This window comes from Wolffia australiana, chromosome 12 (genome assembly GCF_029677425.1).
Source record: "Wolffia australiana isolate 7733 chromosome 12, ASM2967742v1".
Classification (NCBI taxonomy): domain Eukaryota; kingdom Viridiplantae; phylum Streptophyta; class Magnoliopsida; order Alismatales; family Araceae; genus Wolffia; species Wolffia australiana.
This window is the reverse complement of record NC_135846.1, coordinates 3,097,616-3,114,711: the sequence shown is the minus strand read 5'-3', so window position 1 is coordinate 3,114,711 and position 17,096 is coordinate 3,097,616. Positions and strand designations below refer to the sequence as shown.

Sequence of the window (17,096 nt, the reverse complement as noted above, 5' to 3'; positions counted from 1 at the left end):
TTTCAGCCATTAAAATTTCTGTCGTGATCCCCAACCCGTTCCAGGGGTATTTTGGTCATTTCGGATTCTAGAATAGTTTCCTTTTAAATGCACGTATCTCTCCACAATAGAAGGCAGACTAGAAGTTGTACTACATCTGCAGCAAATCCAAAGAGGAACCCTACCAGAGAGATCGAGAAGGGAGAGAGAAGACGAAGATAATGGCAGTTCTTCCCCCACCCCAAAAATGTAGCAGGCAGGGAGTCCCCTAGCCGGATGCAGCTGAGGAAATCCAAAGAACCAAATCCTTCCTAGAAACACTAATCGTCTATGATATGATACTTTTTACAGAAAAATAGAGAGATGCTGAGCCCTTACCACTGGCATTCTTTCTTTCTATTAAGATTTTTTTTCTGAATAACTTTTTTTTAAGATTCTGCCGTGTTAGTTTATCTAAAACTCTAACATTTTGATACTATAAAGAACTTTAATGTGTATCCACAAAGCTAAATAAAAGGAATCTTGAAGACTTCTCTTGAGAAGGAACAAGAATAAAAATAATGGTTCTGATACATTTTTCGTTATTTGAATAGGTACAAAGAATGGATAGAAGGATGTTTGTTAGTATACTAAAAATGAATGGATTGAGATGAATAATCCATGTCCTGGAGTTTTCATAAAACTAAGCATACATCAAGGAAAACACATCAAAATTTAGATGAAAATTCGGACGAGATTATCTTACCTGCGTCTCTCCTATTGACTTCCTCACCAGCTCCTTCAGAACAAAATGGACCTACGTGTCCAGAAAAGGGTCAAAGTTATTAGAAGTCTGCGTTCATGAGTTTTTATGGATAAAAAGGTTGAACTTAAATTAAAAGAACAAGGGGCTGTTATGAAGGATTTTGGGCATACTGCATCAACGGTTGCCTCAGCTGGGCCTCTGAAATAGCTTAAGGCCCCATCGATCAAACGCCTGTAACCCTGCTCAGGGGCAATCAAGTGAGGCTGGTAACCATCAGCCTCAGAAACGACTTTCTTGACATTCTGAATGGCAAGGTAACGGTCAAAAGGGAGTTTTCTAAGCGCTGCAGGAAGCTGGTTGTCAAAAACTCCATAGATTTTATCACCGCCAGCTCGCCTGTGACAATATTTTTCATGTGTCAGACCAAATAAAAACTTTAAGTCCAGAAATGGAACAAAAGCACACTCGAGTTGGGATGTTCGCTCTCAATAAGTAGAGTCCAATACAACTCAAATGCTGAACAGGACGCAAGATTCACATCTCTATTCGTGATGACTGCATTGTATCCCGTCCCACCTCCCCAGAAGGTTGACTGGACACAGGAAGAAATTCCGGGTGTGTCTAGTAGTATCTAATAAAATATGTGAAAATATTATCCAATAACTCATAATTTTACATTAATCAATTCATTCAATTAGTTTTATTGGACTCGAAATAAGAAGCATATCATCAAATAATAAAGGAAATAGGAATCATGTGCTGTTACCCCCCATCAAGGTGCTCTTTAAAAATACGGTCGAAAGCACGGCAGACCTCCAATATAGAGTATAACTGAGCCTGACATTTTGAAAAAAATTCATCTTCAAACGTCTGAACATAACAGTTGAACAAGAAACACCAAAAATTTACAAGACAATATCCCTCACCCCAGCATCAAGGGAAATAGGTCTGCCAAGATGATCCATTTCTGCCTCAAGTTCATCGATAGTTTTGTTGATCAGAGACGTGATACTTGGTATCCGAGATCGAATCACACTCTCAAGATGCTGAAAATGAGTCCATTGGTCAACCCTTCTTTGTGTCAAATTCAAGAACTAAGACTCATGCAAGCTCTTGAAAAAATATCTCACCTTTGAGAGAAGTTTAGCAAGATATTCAGACCCCATTTTACTCGATAAGTGGCCATAATCAGGACTGCTGGAAAAGTAGTCTCGTTCTCTTCTTCTGGCGGCCAACATATCAGTGTTTTTGTTGATATCGGCCTGGGACCGGTTGACAACGCCAACCCATGGGTGCTGCAGTCTGTAAGATCTCCCCTCAAGAACCTGGAGAAAGAAAACAGAACACGACCAAAGTACTCAACGACCATGTATGGAGATGTTTTTAAAAAAAAAAAAAAATAACCATGTATGGAGATGTTAGTCTTGATAATTATATAGCACAGCTATTACGAATATTAATTATGCATGGGGATGGTGAACTTGATGAATGCACTGAAATAAACTCATTTTATTTGTATATAGGGTTTACTGTCCCAAGACAAGCTCATCATCGTCATGTTCACAAGCGTAAGATGCTGCAATGATGATTACATCATCATCATCCTACTGCAGAAAAAACGTGACGACAAGGACTAGTATTTTGTAATCGCCCTCCCAACAGCAGACAAGTGATGACGATGACTTTTTCATCGGCATTGTCATCCTCAACAAGCACAAGAAACGCGTGGCAGCCAGGACCAGCAAAAAGGTAGGCAGCGGCAGCCATGTCATTAACAGGCAGCAAGTAGCTAGTAGCAGGGCGTGCTAGCGGCATCAAGAACTAGTACAGTGCATTTTCTGCACTCTTGCTGCCACAAGATATGAAGACTAGACAAGTTAAAGTGATTACCAAATTTTTGTGTTTCATGTGTAATTCTTCGAAAAGATAATAAACCAGTGGGAAGGTTCAGAACTCACGTCAAGTGCATTTGTTCCCTTGTCCATCAAATCAAGCTTTGTCAGCACTCCAAAAGTCCTCTCACCTTGAAATATTACAAAAATATATAACTATATCATTTGCGAAAGAAAAAAGTGGATACAAATATTTGCCAAGGAGTAGAGAGACAAGTACCTGAGGGATCAACCTCTCTCCCGAGTTTGATTGCATCAGAGGTCGCTATATCCTGATTAGCGGGAGATATCGCTAAAATGATGCAATTTGGCTAGAGAATTCGAGCATTCCAAAAAAGGAGAAATCGTCAGATACAGGAATTGTGAAGAAACAGCCAAAGTAATTGTATCATTGTCTAAGGTAAAGTCAACCTTTTCAACGTAAGACCGGACCATGTTCTCGATATCTTGAACAATGCTATCTGGCTGTCCCTCTACAAAAAAGAATGTGTTTCATACTTAGAAATTATGAAAAATGAGCTCATCAGTTGGGCTGAATAAATGGCCCCAGAAAATTCTTACCCACAGCAACCTTGGTCAAACCAGGTAAGTCGACCAAAGTTAGGTTTACAACTGCAAAAGCATAAAGTATATGTGAGATGCCGTGCTGATATTCTATTATCAAAAACAATCGGCGAAATTAAGATGAAAATGGAAGTAAATAAATAAAGATATACTACTTGCTTCTATTCCACTCCCACTTTTTATGAGAGTGTCATGAAAATACATCCAATATTGCTTCAAAAGCAAAATCACACAAGGTAATTTTTTTTAAGCACTACCGATACTAGTAAAGGTTTAACCAAGATGAAACATAATGATGCAAGAGTCAGAATATGACCAGGAACTGACACCCAAAATTCAGAAAGCAAATTACAAGTCAAATTCAGAGTTTCCTAGTGCATGGCCACTACAGGAGCTACAAAATCTTCTCCTGATATTTGATGTTAGACAACCTAACTCAGCAACAGGGGTTCTGGAAATTTGATGCGCCATATCCAATAATCCCATTTCTTGAGTCTTGTGTTATTTCCAAAAAACCTTCATACCGCACAGTTTTTTGATATCATTCAAAAATATTTTGCTAATTTAAAGGCCTACATTTCTGAAGAGCATTTCATCAAATGTAATATCCTCTAGAAATAGTCATCCAGTAAAAGTATAAAAGAGAGTTCTAATTCTAATGCTAGTCTCCGATATGAGAGAAAAAGTTGGTAATAGATTTTAGAGTCTGACCATTGGGTGAGTAAATGCTTAGATGAATCGGGACTGGTGATATCTGTTTTGTTTTCCCTGTTATCCGATCAGTTTCGTCTTGAATTTCTTTCCTCACCGCAGCTGCAAGGTGAAGGGGAAAAGGATTAATTTTCAGTAAGAAAGGATATTTCATCCAACGATAAGAGAAAGTAATAATTATAAAAGTAAAATATCTTAAATCTCAACTTTTCAATATAAATACAAAGATAACGAACCACAATACCACCCAGAGATTTTTTCATAATTAACTTGATGCTAAGGTCTGCTATTATGATATGGTCTCAATACTTTCCTCAACAAGACATTAATCTATTTCAATGACGGATGCACAGAAATAAACCAGCATAAGAAAAAAATATACTGATAGTAAACCACGATTCCAACAAGAGATTTTCTCACAAACAAATAAATCCTGCCGTCTGCCTTTGTAATGTTGTCTCAATATTTCCTTCAAAATGGTCTTTGACAACGAATTCCTTACAAATAGAAATAGATCAGCCAACCATGAGAATAAGTGCTTTAATAGAGCAAATCAGCTTTTCCAGATTTCAAAAATTAATGCCTTCACGAGTTTAGATGACACATGATTATATGATCACTCTCGAGAGACTTTGTTAAGATCCTCCAATGGACTTACACAAGATGAAGGGGAGAAGACACAACCTAGCACGTGTGACTGAGACGGTGCGTGGGAGTTTGAAATATTTTTCTTTGAAAGAAAGATAGGGGAGATCACATAAAGCTGGTGACCCTCCCAAGTGAGAGTTTGAAATCATAACGCGGCAGAAAAGGGAGTCGATAAATAAATCTGGGGGGAAGTCAAAGTTGTTCATGACTCTTCTCTCAATACAATTTCTGTCTCGTTTCCATGCCTTTCCTTCTCAAGCCCATTTGTTTGTCTCGTAATGTTTAAACTCACTTCTTGGTTCATCAAATATTGGCATTTTTTGTTCAGATCTAACAGAATTCTGAGTGAAATCAAATAAACACATAAAAAAGCAATACGTCAATAATTCAGACTCTACTTCCATACCAAAATCCGTAAATCGCCTTCTCGGTAGGTGAAGGAATTCCGCATACTCAGCTTGCCCTTCATCAGTCTTGTGCAACTGCAGCACTAACGGACGCCTTGTGACAATTCCTGTTGAATAATTTATCAGCAAGTGAGAATTACATCGACCCAGAAAGCAACCCAATGAAAGGCAACTGTTTTAGCTCATCCACCTGATCCCCTGGGAAGAAAATCTTGCCCAACAATACTCTCGAGCACCGATGATTTCCCAGAACTCTGTAAGAATCATAAGAAAAACAGCACATAAAGCAGGTTAAAATCCCTAATAGACGGCCAAATAAATCCCAGAACTGCGCAAACCACGGAAAAAACATCAAAAAAACTTCTTAAAACCCCAAATCGAAGACCCTTAATCACAGAACTCTGCTAATCATGGAACAAAGGTCAAAGATAACATCTTAAAACCCTTAATCGAAGACCATCAATCACAGAACTCTGCAAATCATGGAACAAAGGTCAAAGATAACATCTTAAAACCCTTAATCGAAGACCATCAATCCCAGAACTCAGCAAATCAAGGAAAAAACATCTTAAAACCCCCAATAGAAGACCATCAATCCCAAAACTCTGAAACACACGGAAAAAAATCAAATAAAACATCTCTAAACCCCCAATCGATGACCACCAACCCCAGAAATCCACAAATCACGGAACAAACATCAAAAAAGAGCCCTTGAAGTCCTAATTCCGGGAATTAAAACCCAGATCCGGCGGCCAAATTCGATGCAAAGACAATTCGGAGCGCCGACCTGCCCGCCGACGACGGCCACGGAGGGAAGGGCCTCCCAGAGCGTGGGAAGCGCGCTGGAGCCGCCGCCGCCATGGTCCCCAAGAACGGTGCAGGCGCGTTGGATCCTGTTGACCAGACCGATCAAACTCTCCATCCTCGCAATCCCTCCGCCTCTCGATGATCAAATCCGATCAAACGAAGATCAAATCCGACCGAACGATGATCCAATCCGACCTACGAGACGAGCGAGGGATCGGAAGAAGAAGAAGAAGAGGAAGAGAGAGAGGAATTGAAATTGAAAAGAAGAAGAAAAAGAAGAGAGAGAGAGAATTTGAAATAAGAAAGAGAGAAAGAGAGAGAGATTGAAATTGAAATAACAGAGAGAGAGAGAGAGTCAAGAAAATAAGAGAGAGAGAGAGAGAGAGATTAAAATTGAAATATTAGACAGAGAGGGAGACTTAAATTGAAATACAAGAGAGAAAGAGAAATTGAAATAATAGAGAGAGAGAGAAAGACTTAAATTGAAATACGAGAGAGAGAGAGAGGTTGAAATTGAAATAATAGAGAGAGACTTAAATTGAAATACTGGAGAGAGAAAAACTGAAATTGAATAGCAGAATGAGAGAGAGTCAAGAAAATAAGAGAGAGAGAGAGAGAAATTGAAATTGAAATAGCAGAGAGAGAGTCAAGAAAATAAGAGAGAGAGAGAGAGAGAGAAATTGAAATTGAAATAGCAGAGAGAGAGTCAAAAAAATAAGAGAGAGAGAGAGAGCAAGAGAAAAAATGAAATTGAAATAAAAGAGAGAGAGAGAGAGGAAGATTGAAATTGAAATAATAGAGTTTTGACAATTAAAGCAAGAAAGAGAGAAGAAATTTTGAAATTGAAATAAGAGAGTGGAAGAATGAAATTCAAAATAACAGAGAGTGTCAAGAAAATAAGAGAGATAGAGAGAAACAAAATGAAATTGAAATAAGAGAGAGGAAGATTGAAATTGAAATAAGAGAGTCAACAAAATAAGAGAGGGAGAGATAGAGAGAGAGAAAATGAAATTGAAGTAAGAGAGAGAGAGAGAGAGGAAGATTGAAATTGATATAATAGACAGGGTCAAGAAAATAAGAGAGGGAGAGCGAGAGAGACAGAAATTGAAATTGAAATAAGAGATGGAAAATATCGAAATTGAAATAATGGAGAGAGAGAAAGAGAGTCAAGAAAAGAAGAGAGAGAAAAAAAAATTGAAATTGAAATAAGAGAGGGAGAGAGAACGAAATATTTAAATTAAAATAACATATCGAGAGAGAGAGAGAGAGAGAGTCCAGAAAAGAAAAGAGAGAAAGATTGAAACTGAAATAACAGAGAGAGAGTCCAGAAAATAAAAGAAAAAGAAATTGAGATTGAAATAACAGATAGAGAGGGAGTCCAGAAAATAAAAGAGAGTAAGAAATTGAAATTGAAATAAGATAGAGAAAGAAAGATAGAAATTGAAATAAGAGAGAGAAAGAAAGATTGAAATTGAAATAAGAGAGAGAGAGATTCAAATTGAAATAATAGAGAGCGAAAGATTGAAATTGAAATAAGAAAGAGAAAGAGAGAGTGTGTGGTTTAAATTGAAATAAGAGATTGAGAGAGGGAGAAAGATTTAAATTGAAATAAGAGAGAGAGAGATTGAAAATGAAAGAATGTATATTATTATTAAATTATTATTATAAATTGGGATTATTTTGTATAAATTATTAAACTGGAAACCGGGTGTCGGATCTGTCGGTGGGTCTAATAACGTGGCCTAACGGAGGGATTCAAATTCAAATTTGAAAATGGTCATTTTTACTACAAATCGAGTAATCAATTTAGAGTTTACAATTGAGAAGACATTCTCCAATGATCCCCGTTACGCATCAATACAAAGCGAATGACAGATTAGGGTTTGACAATAAACCATACTCTAAGTCATTCGAGAGTCTCGCGCGGATGATGTAATATACATATATGGTAACTGATGACGGTAAAGGTTCCGTGAGAGAGTTGAGACTACTCGGTATCTTCTAGAGCATGAGGTGTAGCTTGGACCCCCACAGGCTGGAAACTTAACCTATCGATTGGGTTAAATTGATCCTCATTTAATTAATCTATATGTTGATATAATTAATTAATAAGGTTGGTCAATAAATATTATTGGGCCACTAAAGTTATTAATTAGAACAATATATGGGCCAAGAGGGTCACATGCACAAGTTTAAAAGGGCATTGGTGGATATATTTTACTTTGTGCGGTTTATAGAAAAAACTTAAGTGAAATATAAAGAGGGAAAAGGGTCTCATTTTAAGCACCCATGCAAGCCTAATTTGAGATCCCCTCCCTTTCTCCACTCTCTTCTCCACTCATCCAAGGAAGAGTGTGTTCATGGTGAGGTGATCTTTTAGAGTTTTAAGAAGAGTCGAAGAAGAAGTAGTGGAGAGCCAAGCGCCTAGTGATCGCGTGAATACTTCTAGAGGACGGACGCGTGAACGGCTTCAGAACGATCTCGGAATGGCAAAATTAAGGATGGAATGAGTTCCCCAAAGTGTACATTCAATGTTTCATTTTAAAGATCGATTTTGAATCGTTCGACACCCTTCTGCATCCATGAAAATGTGTTTTCCATGGACGAACCAATGAACCGAACCCAACAGTTTTTGGAGAAATTAGTTTTTTTTCCGTGATTTATTTTACTATTGTGCATGAATAATTAGAAATTTAATTTTATTCTACAATTATGATGCATATTAAATTATAGAATTGGTTTATGGGCATCATTCACAATTTTTTTTCTTCCATGGTCCATTTAATAACACAATCTAATGTATTAGCGCTGTAAATGAATCAAGGGTTAATTTTATCTGAGGCTATTTCAAAAGCAAAATATTAGTTACATTTGTGGTCCGCATAAATATGATCATTTAAAAATACGATTATATAACAAAATTCTTAAAATTATTTAAAGAAATAGCTTATATCAACTCAAAAAATATTAACTCAAAAAATGTTAAAGATATCAACTCAAAAAATAACCTTTTGGCTTCATTTCAACATAGTGGTTATATATTTTACATTCATTTAAAAACAGAAGAGTTAATTGTCGGGCACAAATCAGTTAATACTGTTTAACTATATATTTTTTCAGGATTTCATATAAATAGATATATGTGTGTTTGTTCATTTAATATAATAAAAACCGAGTCTGGCTTTTGCTTTTATAAGATTATTTTTGTAATAAAAACTCGTAACACAAACATGATAGAGATTGGATCAATTCATTTTCCATTTCAAAGGCTAAACCATAAGCGACAAATTTTACCCTAAAAAAATAATATCATTTTTAACTTTAAAAACTACTCCATAGATCATTATAGTAAACAAAATACAGTCACTTGTTGAATACAAACATATAGTGACAATTCCAATGCAAGTGAGTTTATGAATTAGCTCAATAAATAATAAGTTGAATAATGCTAATTTTTACTTTGACATATAATTTCCAAGTATTAGGTACACTGCCGTCCATATACTTCAAAGGTTTATTGTTGTTTTTTGGGAATGAAGAATAGTTGTTTGTGCATCTGGCAACAAAAGTAATACATGCAAATATCATATAATAAATAAGTCAGGTTCAGGCTTCATGAAAGGCTTATTAAAAAATAGTAACAATCCCGCATGATATTCCCATAGAAACAACATATAACTAAGTAGACCCACATAGTAAACAGCACGTGTTTCTTAAAAATTGGAATATAGCACTTTTTAAATATAATTAAAATTTCAGATAACAAATAGCCAGTGAAACAGTGAATGAAATAATACTAGTAATTTTGCTTCATTTCATTATTTCCATGCAATAAATGTAGTTCTTTACAGGGGGCAAAACTAAAGAATAAATTATATTCAAAATTATTCTGCATAAGTACCGAAGCCCAAGTTAATCCATAGCAGGATAGAATGACAAAATTACCCCTGTCAGGGGTTCGGGTTCATATCAAACACAGTAAAAGAACTCTCATAGAAAATTGTCAGCCATCCACTTGATAACAAGTGTGAGAGACCAGCTGATTAATGAGGACTTTGCCTGTCTAAAAAACAAACTTACTAACATATGCACACAATACAATCCATTACAATAGAACTACGGAGAAAGTAAAACAACATTTTGTCCCCAAATACTGTTTTTACATGGCCGCTTGAATACCTATAATCTTCTATCAACAAATCAAGTAATTCCAGCTAACAATGCATACCACAAGATTGGAGACCCTCTGAGATTAGCATCAGAAGTCAAACCCAGAAGCCAATGATCAAGGCCAATAGACCTCAGCAGCTACATCCTCCAGATGAGTTCTGTGCTTGGGAGCCTCCAGCAGCAGAGGATTTCAAGTTGACATCAACCATTTCATCTTGTTTCGCCGAGGAGATTGTCTCCATTCCCGGCAATGAGGCAGCAATCTTTCGGAAGAGGGCCTGAAACAAGGACAAAATAAAGATTAATTTCGTGGTATTGACAATTTTTCAAGTACAACATACTGCTTAAAGATGAAAAGTAGCGCCCTTGCTATCAGACATAGCTTTTAGTACAGTTGGAAAGTGCTTGAATCTAACCATAAGACTTTGGGTTTTGATGATTGAAGCCTTTGTTTTTGGAGGATATTTGAATGGAATCACCTTTATGTTGAAACCGGCTTTGGCACTTGTCTCGATGAACATGACTCCAACTTCCTTTGCCTTTCCCTCTCCTTCATCCACAGAGACTTGTCTGGGGAATCAAAGAACAAGAAATCTGGTCACTGTCAGATCATAGAAAGATGGTACAAAAAATTTTGGACTTAATGTCACTCCAGTCAGAGGTGGCTGAAGACTAAACGAAGGAAAGCGGCCAGAGAGAGAGAGATGGAAAAGAAAAATGACCATCTTACTACTAACAGAAATAGACCTGATATTTATACCAGGTCGATACGTGTGAGGGAGGAAATAATGAGCATAGGAAAGGAAATTCAAGAAAAAAAAATGAAAGGAAATAGATGTAGTAACACTTGAGATGGATTTTTCTTGTCACTGGGTCATTCACTAACTAAGATGTCGTGCAAACTTCTGTTGGATCCCAAGGGATATATCATATCACAAGTCGCTAAGTAGCATTGGCGCACTATTGTAAACCCTTATTTAAAGAGGTTTAGAGATTAGATGGGACAGTTTTTGAGTTCAGAGGAGAGTCTGCAGCCTCCTAGGAGAGGAAGCAGCCTCTCAAACCTCTGCCTTATCTGTGGTCATGTTACTCATCCATGCTCTTGTTCACCTCTCTCTCTCTACATACCTCGTACTTATTCTCTACAACCATTCTACTCCCTTTGGTGCCTATTAGATAGCAGAATGAAGGGATCCGTGACTTGGAGCCTTGACAATTTATTTTGGAGGTCAGATTTTCTTTTTAAGTCTAAATAACTAGTTTTCAAGGTTGTAGAAAATTTGAACACAGTGAACTTTATTTAGTTCATTCCATGCAGTCGTCCAATTATGAAATCATTATCCATATTTTAGTCAATTGTACAGGCCGATGACAATGCCTTTAACAAAACCGCATAAATATATATGTGTGTGTATGTGTGTGTGTGTGTTTGTGTATTTGAATAAAAAAAAGCTGCAAAAATGCATTTCAGATCCTTGAACATCACATAACTGAAACATCATACCGCAGTTCTAAGGACAATGACCAAACAACAAGTCAGTATCTTAAAATATTATCCGTTGAGTCTAAAGATCAGAGTTCCTACACTCCAGCATTGGAACAAGAGTCAGTAAAAGCAGAAAACTATGAATAAATCTCAATGACAATTTTTATGAGTTCCGAGAACGTAGATTAAAATTTAACTTTGGTCAAACAGGACAGAAGGACGAACGAATCACTAAATGGATAAACAAGAAAAAGTAAATGGATCGCTGAACGGATAATTTAAGAGTAGGTTGAAATTTCAGGCATTTACTGTAATGAACTGAGATCCTACATTTTTAAATTGGAAAGGTTACTAATTAAAAGTAAAAAACTAGGTAAAAATTTCAATAGACAATGTTTTGATGGATTCCGCCAGCAGAGATAAAAAATTTAATTCAGTCAAAAAGGACAGAAGGATGAATGGATCATAAAATGGATAAATTAAAATGGCAAATAAATCACAAAATGGGTAAATTACGACTTGGCTTCTTAAAATATTATGCATTAGTTATTATGAACTGAGTAACTATGTAAAGTTACACAGCCCAACAAAAATTTCAGCGGACAATGTTTTGTTGGGTTCCAATCAGAGATATATGGTGAAAAAGACTTGGAAAGAATTATAGACGGATGAATGGCATCTCTGTAAATGGATGAACTAAAAAAGCTCCCTACCCCACCTTTTCTCCACAAGGTCTGTTTTGTTACCAACAAGGACAATGATAACGTCACTTCCACGCTCAGTTCGGACCTCTTCCACCCACTTCGCAGTATTCAGGAAAGACTGCCGACCTGGATTAAGAAGACCAAGTTGCGAGCAATGAGATAATTATACATAATTGCAGAACATCCAATTTTTCTCAATATAAACCATTTGTATACCCAATGCGGTCAAGGTCATCAGGTAGCATAATGACAAAAACTTGATTATCAGAAGAATAGATAAATCCAAATAACCTCATTTATTGATTAACTTCAGTGCCTCAATAAATTAAAAAGAACTGTCCATGGTCCTTCTCAAATTAGAAAGGAAAAAGATTACTTGTAACATCATAAACGATGACAGCAACGGAAGAATCTCTGATGTAACTTGGAATTAGACTCCTGAATCTTTCCTGACCAGCCGTATCCCTGTAATAGTAAAAAAGGAAATTAAGAGGAAGAGAATGTGAGATATTCACAATGGACGTAATACACCAGACCTCAAAATCAAACTACCCTACTTAATGTGCATACTAAGAACTTTTATTTCTCGGAATCAAAACATATTGTCTAATGCAGGTACATTGACCAGAGTTTCACAGAGGAAGACACTTGAACGGAATTTACCAATGGATTTTCAACAAAAAACTTTAACTAATAGGTAAATTGTTTTAACCCCAGACAAGAGACTGATTGTCATTGCGTGAAATTTATTTCCATGACACCATAGTTCTCAATATGAAGGCCATCCTCAGCGGTTTTCATGAAAAGAGTAACTGTAACCCCTCTAAAATCAAAGGTTTACAAAATTCAGAGCATTCCAGTCTGTCATCCCTTCAATCCAGTGACAAACAGTTACCAAAAAAGGGGGGGACAAGAATGCGATACAATCCCCATCATATCTAGGTGAGTTTCATCATTTTAGCCCTCGAGAGCCATTTTCGTAATTTCTATTTTTAATTCCCTTTAAATAAGGAAGCCCTGCAGATGCAATACCGACTCGCATCTATGAGCAACAAAAAAGGCCCCCGAAAGCAGAATTCATCTCAGCCCAGGATGGCATAATACCAGGGCAATCTGCATTATCCATTCCCCCGACCTTCTCTCTGTCCGTCTCTCTCTCTCTTCTTCTCTTGGACAAGGATATTTAACTGGATTGAGAATGTTTCGAAAGTATTTAGGATTACTTTTGGGGTGTGGATCAAAACAGATGATACAATCTTCAGGGTCACATCAATCTACAGGGCAGCCAAGAAGAACGAAGTTGAAGTTGCAGTTCCCGGTCTCTCCTATCCTCGTTCTCTTAGACCCATCATAAAATATACGGTCCAGGGCCTAACATAGACTGCCATGGCTGTTAAATTTTTCGAAATGATATGTTAAGATACTTGATTCGAACATGAAGAAGGGGAGATGACAGGTGGAAATAGGCAATGGAATGCATATGTCATGGGAGATGATAAGGAGCATATTAAATTGTAGTTAAAAGGGAGATTGTCACCTATGACACAATATCTTTGCCAAGCCTCAATCCTCTGGAAATCAAGGCCATTTACATGAACACTATTCTTCCATTGACACCATGAACAAATTTCTTTCAAATTGTAAAACCAGAATCAAAACAAAACACAGGCATTTCACTTCAACATGGACTGGTATGAACCTCAATTTTTGGAGTTGAAAGACTTACCAAAGCTGCAATCTTACTGTCCTATCTTCGAGATACATTGTCTTCGACAGAAAGTCAATGCCAATGGTAGCCTGGAAAATTAGACATAAATGAAGAGAGAGAAAGCATGTTATTTACATCAGGAGAATCTAGCAAAGAAATCCCGACTTGAAACAACAAGTGCACTTATTATCACGTTATAGAATATTTCACAATGAGATTAAAAAAAACATTAGAATAATATTAGTGAAACAAAAAAGTAATTCCCTGTCGATCAGGAACAAGGAAACGGAATATGGGTCTATGAGGTACAAAATCCTTAGGTGAAGATCACTGAAAAAGTAACCTAGTCGACCTTGGTTTTTACCTCTAGCATGCTCCCACTGTTGTATCTTTTTCAGATAATCCTTTAACGACGATACAGAAAAATAATACTTTATAGACAGATTCCTTAATATTGACGAAAGATTGGAACTATATTTCTGAAACAAAACAAATAACTCTCATTAGACCAGATATGTGGAAACGGAGTAAGGATCTATGCGTTGGAAAATCACTGGGACCAAAAATAAGGAATCCGTCAATCAGCGAATAATTTTGTTACTAGAAAGAATAAGATCATTGTAATGGTAACCTCGTCCAACTTGATTTCCAATATTTTTACCATCCGTCATCCTAGATTTCATGAAAAATCATTAAAACAGTGAGAACAAGACACAAAATATTCGACCTTTGCATACGATCTATTTCATTTCCCAAACAGAAAATTCGACAGACAATTCGAAAGATTAAGAAAATCGAAGAAACCAGAAATCCAATCCAACAAATAAAGACGCCCACCTGGTAAGTAGTGTCGAATTTGTCGTACATGAACCGCGTGATGATGCTGGTCTTCCCAACGGACTGGTCCCCCAAGAACACAAGTTTATACTTGGCGAGGGCAGAAACGGGAGCCATTGCGATCAGAACGCCACGGATCTGGGAAAAAATCAAACCCATTGTTAAAATTCGAGACCGGACGCGTTGAATCACGACTATATTGCCTACTCCGAGATTGAAATTCTACATGAAAGATGAAATTTCAAGAGCGAAATCTCATTCCTACTCGCTCAAAATCGAATTTTGCGCGTACCCAGAAGATCAAAAACGAGATCGAGGAGGAGGGCAAGGAAGGATTTGTCTTCTGTTGAGTCTTTTGGAGAGTTCTTCGGGTTTCGTTTTTTTTTAAGTGTTAGTGCGGCCGGCACCGGCGGAGGTGTTCTGGTGTCCCGGGGGGGCAACGACCGTAACGTGAACCGCAGACGGAGGAAGTCGGTACGTCCGTTGTCCGTGTCCGTCATCCACAGTCCGCCGTCCGCCGTTGTATAAGGAAGTTGAGTATAACGTCATCCGGTGGTGTCCCAGTTGGGGCCCACCTATTGTTTTTCTAAAAGAAGTTTTAGAGATTTGGCTTCAGATAGAGAGAGAGAGAGAGAGAGAGATAAAAAGAAAGGGAGAGATAAAGATGGAGAGGGAGAAAGAGAGAGAGATGGACACTCAGCTGGAAAGAGAAATGGAGATACTTAGAGAGATACAGATGCCAATACAGAGCCAGATACAGAGACATAGAGATAAAGATAGAGATAGAGATAGAGATAAAGTTATAGACAGAGATAAAGATGGCAATGGAGATGGAAATAGATAGAGATAGAGATGGGGACAGAGATGAAGATAGAGATAAAGAAAGAGATAGATATAGTGATATAGATAGAGATGCAGACACATAAACATATAAAGATAGAGATAGCGATACAGATGGATAAAGAGAGAGATAGAGATAGAGATAGAGATAGAGATAGAGATAGAGATAGAGATAGAGATAGAGATAGAGATAGAGATAGAGATAGAGATAGAGATAGAGATATAGATGGACATAGAGAATAAAGATAGAGATAGAGATGGACATAGAGAATAGAGATGGAGATAGAGATACTTATAGAGATACTGATAGAGATGGAGATAGATATAGAGATGGACATTGAGAATAGATATGGAGATAGAGATAGAGATAGAGATGGACATAGAGAATACAGATGGAGATAGAGATACTGATAGAGATGGACATAGAGAATAGAGATGGAGATAGAGATACTGATAGAGATGGAGATAGAGATAGAGATGGAGATAGAGATAGAGATGGACATAGAGAATAGAGATGGAGATAGAGATACTGATAGAGATGGAGATAGAGATAGAGATGGACATAGAGAATAGAGATGGAGATAGAGATAGAGATAGAGATGGACATAGAGAATAGAGATGGAGATAGAGATAGAGATAGAGATGGACATAGAGAATAGAGATGGAGATGGAAATAGAGATAGAGATAGAGATATAGAGATATAGATATAGATAGGGATAAAGATGGAGATGTAGATAGAGATACATATAAAGGTAGATATTTATATTGCTAGAAAAAATCTATTTTCGAATCAATAAAATACATATTTTAGTTGTATGTTTAAAACACTTTCCTTTGCGATAATGTCATTTGTACATTTAAAGAGTCCTGATTATTTTTAAAATGCCTCTAATATGTCTAAGATAATCGAAAAAATTTTAAAATGTTTGAGGATGATTTTATAATTGAACAGGACATCACTTCAAACCTATCTGACGGTTTTGATTGTATTGTTTCAAATGTATAAGAAGAAAACCCTGATAATCAGTATACATAGGGCTCATTTCATCAGATATCTCATCAGCAACTTTTTGTGTAGTCTGCTGCAAGACAAAGAAAAAAATGATTTTAGATGCAAATATTCCCAAAATATTCAAGAAACTTAGACAGTATATGCTATTCGGTTTGTGAAAAACTTTTGTTAAATATTTTCTAAAAGATAATATTGACAAATAGTATAATAGTCTATGAAGGATAAAAGCCTTTATGGAAATATTTGTATAAAAGAGGCACTTAAAACTAATATGTGATCACTAAAACTTGAAGTTTGATAAAATATTGGGTGGACTAGTATGTAAGAAGTGTTGTGTTCTAAAGGCCTTGATTTGGATGAACAACTCTCAGCGTTCCACATCAGAAGATATAAATAAATCGTAATGACATTAACAAAAAATGAAATGAAGCACCTGTGCACATATCACATCCGTGATTTCTTGGATCCTCGAGCGAGACGAGTCGAGCTGCCCATGTGTGCATCCTCTACATGTATCCACGCGATCATGGGCACATCGAATCTCGTGCGTCATCGTGACAATATCTGTTCACTCTCCGTCGTCGT

The 17,096-nt window shown here is 36.8% G+C and overlaps 2 protein-coding genes across 3 annotated transcripts in view; both read right to left on the bottom strand.

The window, feature by feature from the left end:
* LOC144710132 (phragmoplastin DRP1E-like) overlaps positions 1 to 6,030 on the bottom strand; it is an 8,678-nt gene extending 2,648 nt beyond the window's left edge. Inside the window, exons 1-13 of the mRNA XM_078583806.1 lie at positions 5,734 to 6,030; positions 5,137 to 5,200; positions 4,946 to 5,053; positions 3,892 to 3,993; positions 3,178 to 3,228; positions 3,028 to 3,089; positions 2,837 to 2,927; positions 2,683 to 2,747; positions 1,855 to 2,049; positions 1,651 to 1,770; positions 1,491 to 1,561; positions 895 to 1,120; positions 725 to 775 (exon numbers count right to left, since the gene is read on the bottom strand). Coding sequence (XP_078439932.1) covers positions 725 to 775; positions 895 to 1,120; positions 1,491 to 1,561; positions 1,651 to 1,770; positions 1,855 to 2,049; positions 2,683 to 2,747; positions 2,837 to 2,927; positions 3,028 to 3,089; positions 3,178 to 3,228; positions 3,892 to 3,993; positions 4,946 to 5,053; positions 5,137 to 5,200; positions 5,734 to 5,868 — 1,341 coding nt within the window. The 5' untranslated portion in view covers positions 5,869 to 6,030. The remainder of the gene's footprint in view (positions 1 to 724; positions 776 to 894; positions 1,121 to 1,490; positions 1,562 to 1,650; positions 1,771 to 1,854; positions 2,050 to 2,682; positions 2,748 to 2,836; positions 2,928 to 3,027; positions 3,090 to 3,177; positions 3,229 to 3,891; positions 3,994 to 4,945; positions 5,054 to 5,136; positions 5,201 to 5,733) is intronic.
* A 3,783-nt stretch (positions 6,031 to 9,813) lies between these two features.
* Positions 9,814 to 15,083, bottom strand: LOC144710341 (ras-related protein RABH1b-like). Of its 2 annotated transcripts, none has more exons than XM_078584083.1 (7): positions 14,951 to 15,083; positions 14,659 to 14,796; positions 13,840 to 13,910; positions 12,490 to 12,578; positions 12,128 to 12,239; positions 10,340 to 10,493; positions 9,814 to 10,201 (listed from the first exon to the last, which is right to left on the bottom strand). In XM_078584083.1, the coding sequence occupies exons 2-7, from the start codon at positions 14,773 to 14,775 to the stop codon at positions 10,055 to 10,057; spliced, it is 690 nt and encodes a 229-aa protein (XP_078440209.1). In that variant the 5' UTR covers positions 14,776 to 14,796; positions 14,951 to 15,083; the 3' UTR covers positions 9,814 to 10,054. The 2 variants fall into 2 exon arrangements, with proteins under 2 accessions (XP_078440209.1, XP_078440210.1); XM_078584084.1 differs by having other exon boundaries at positions 10,403 to 10,493.
* Between the last annotated feature and the right edge of the window lie 2,013 nt (positions 15,084 to 17,096).

Excerpts from the sequence above, each read along its gene's own strand:
- LOC144710341 (XM_078584083.1), bottom strand. The coding sequence starts at position 14,775 with ATGGCTCCCGTTTCTGCCCTCGCCAAGTATAAACTTGTGTTCTTGGGG. Across the intron at positions 10,494-12,127 it reads ACAGACCTTGTGGAGAAAAG|ACAAGTCTCTGTGGATGAAG; the intron begins GTGGGGTAGGGA and ends TTGATTCCCCAG. Across the intron at positions 10,202-10,339 it reads TCAAAACCCAAAGTCTTATG|GCCCTCTTCCGAAAGATTGC; the intron begins GTTAGATTCAAG and ends TCCTTGTTTCAG.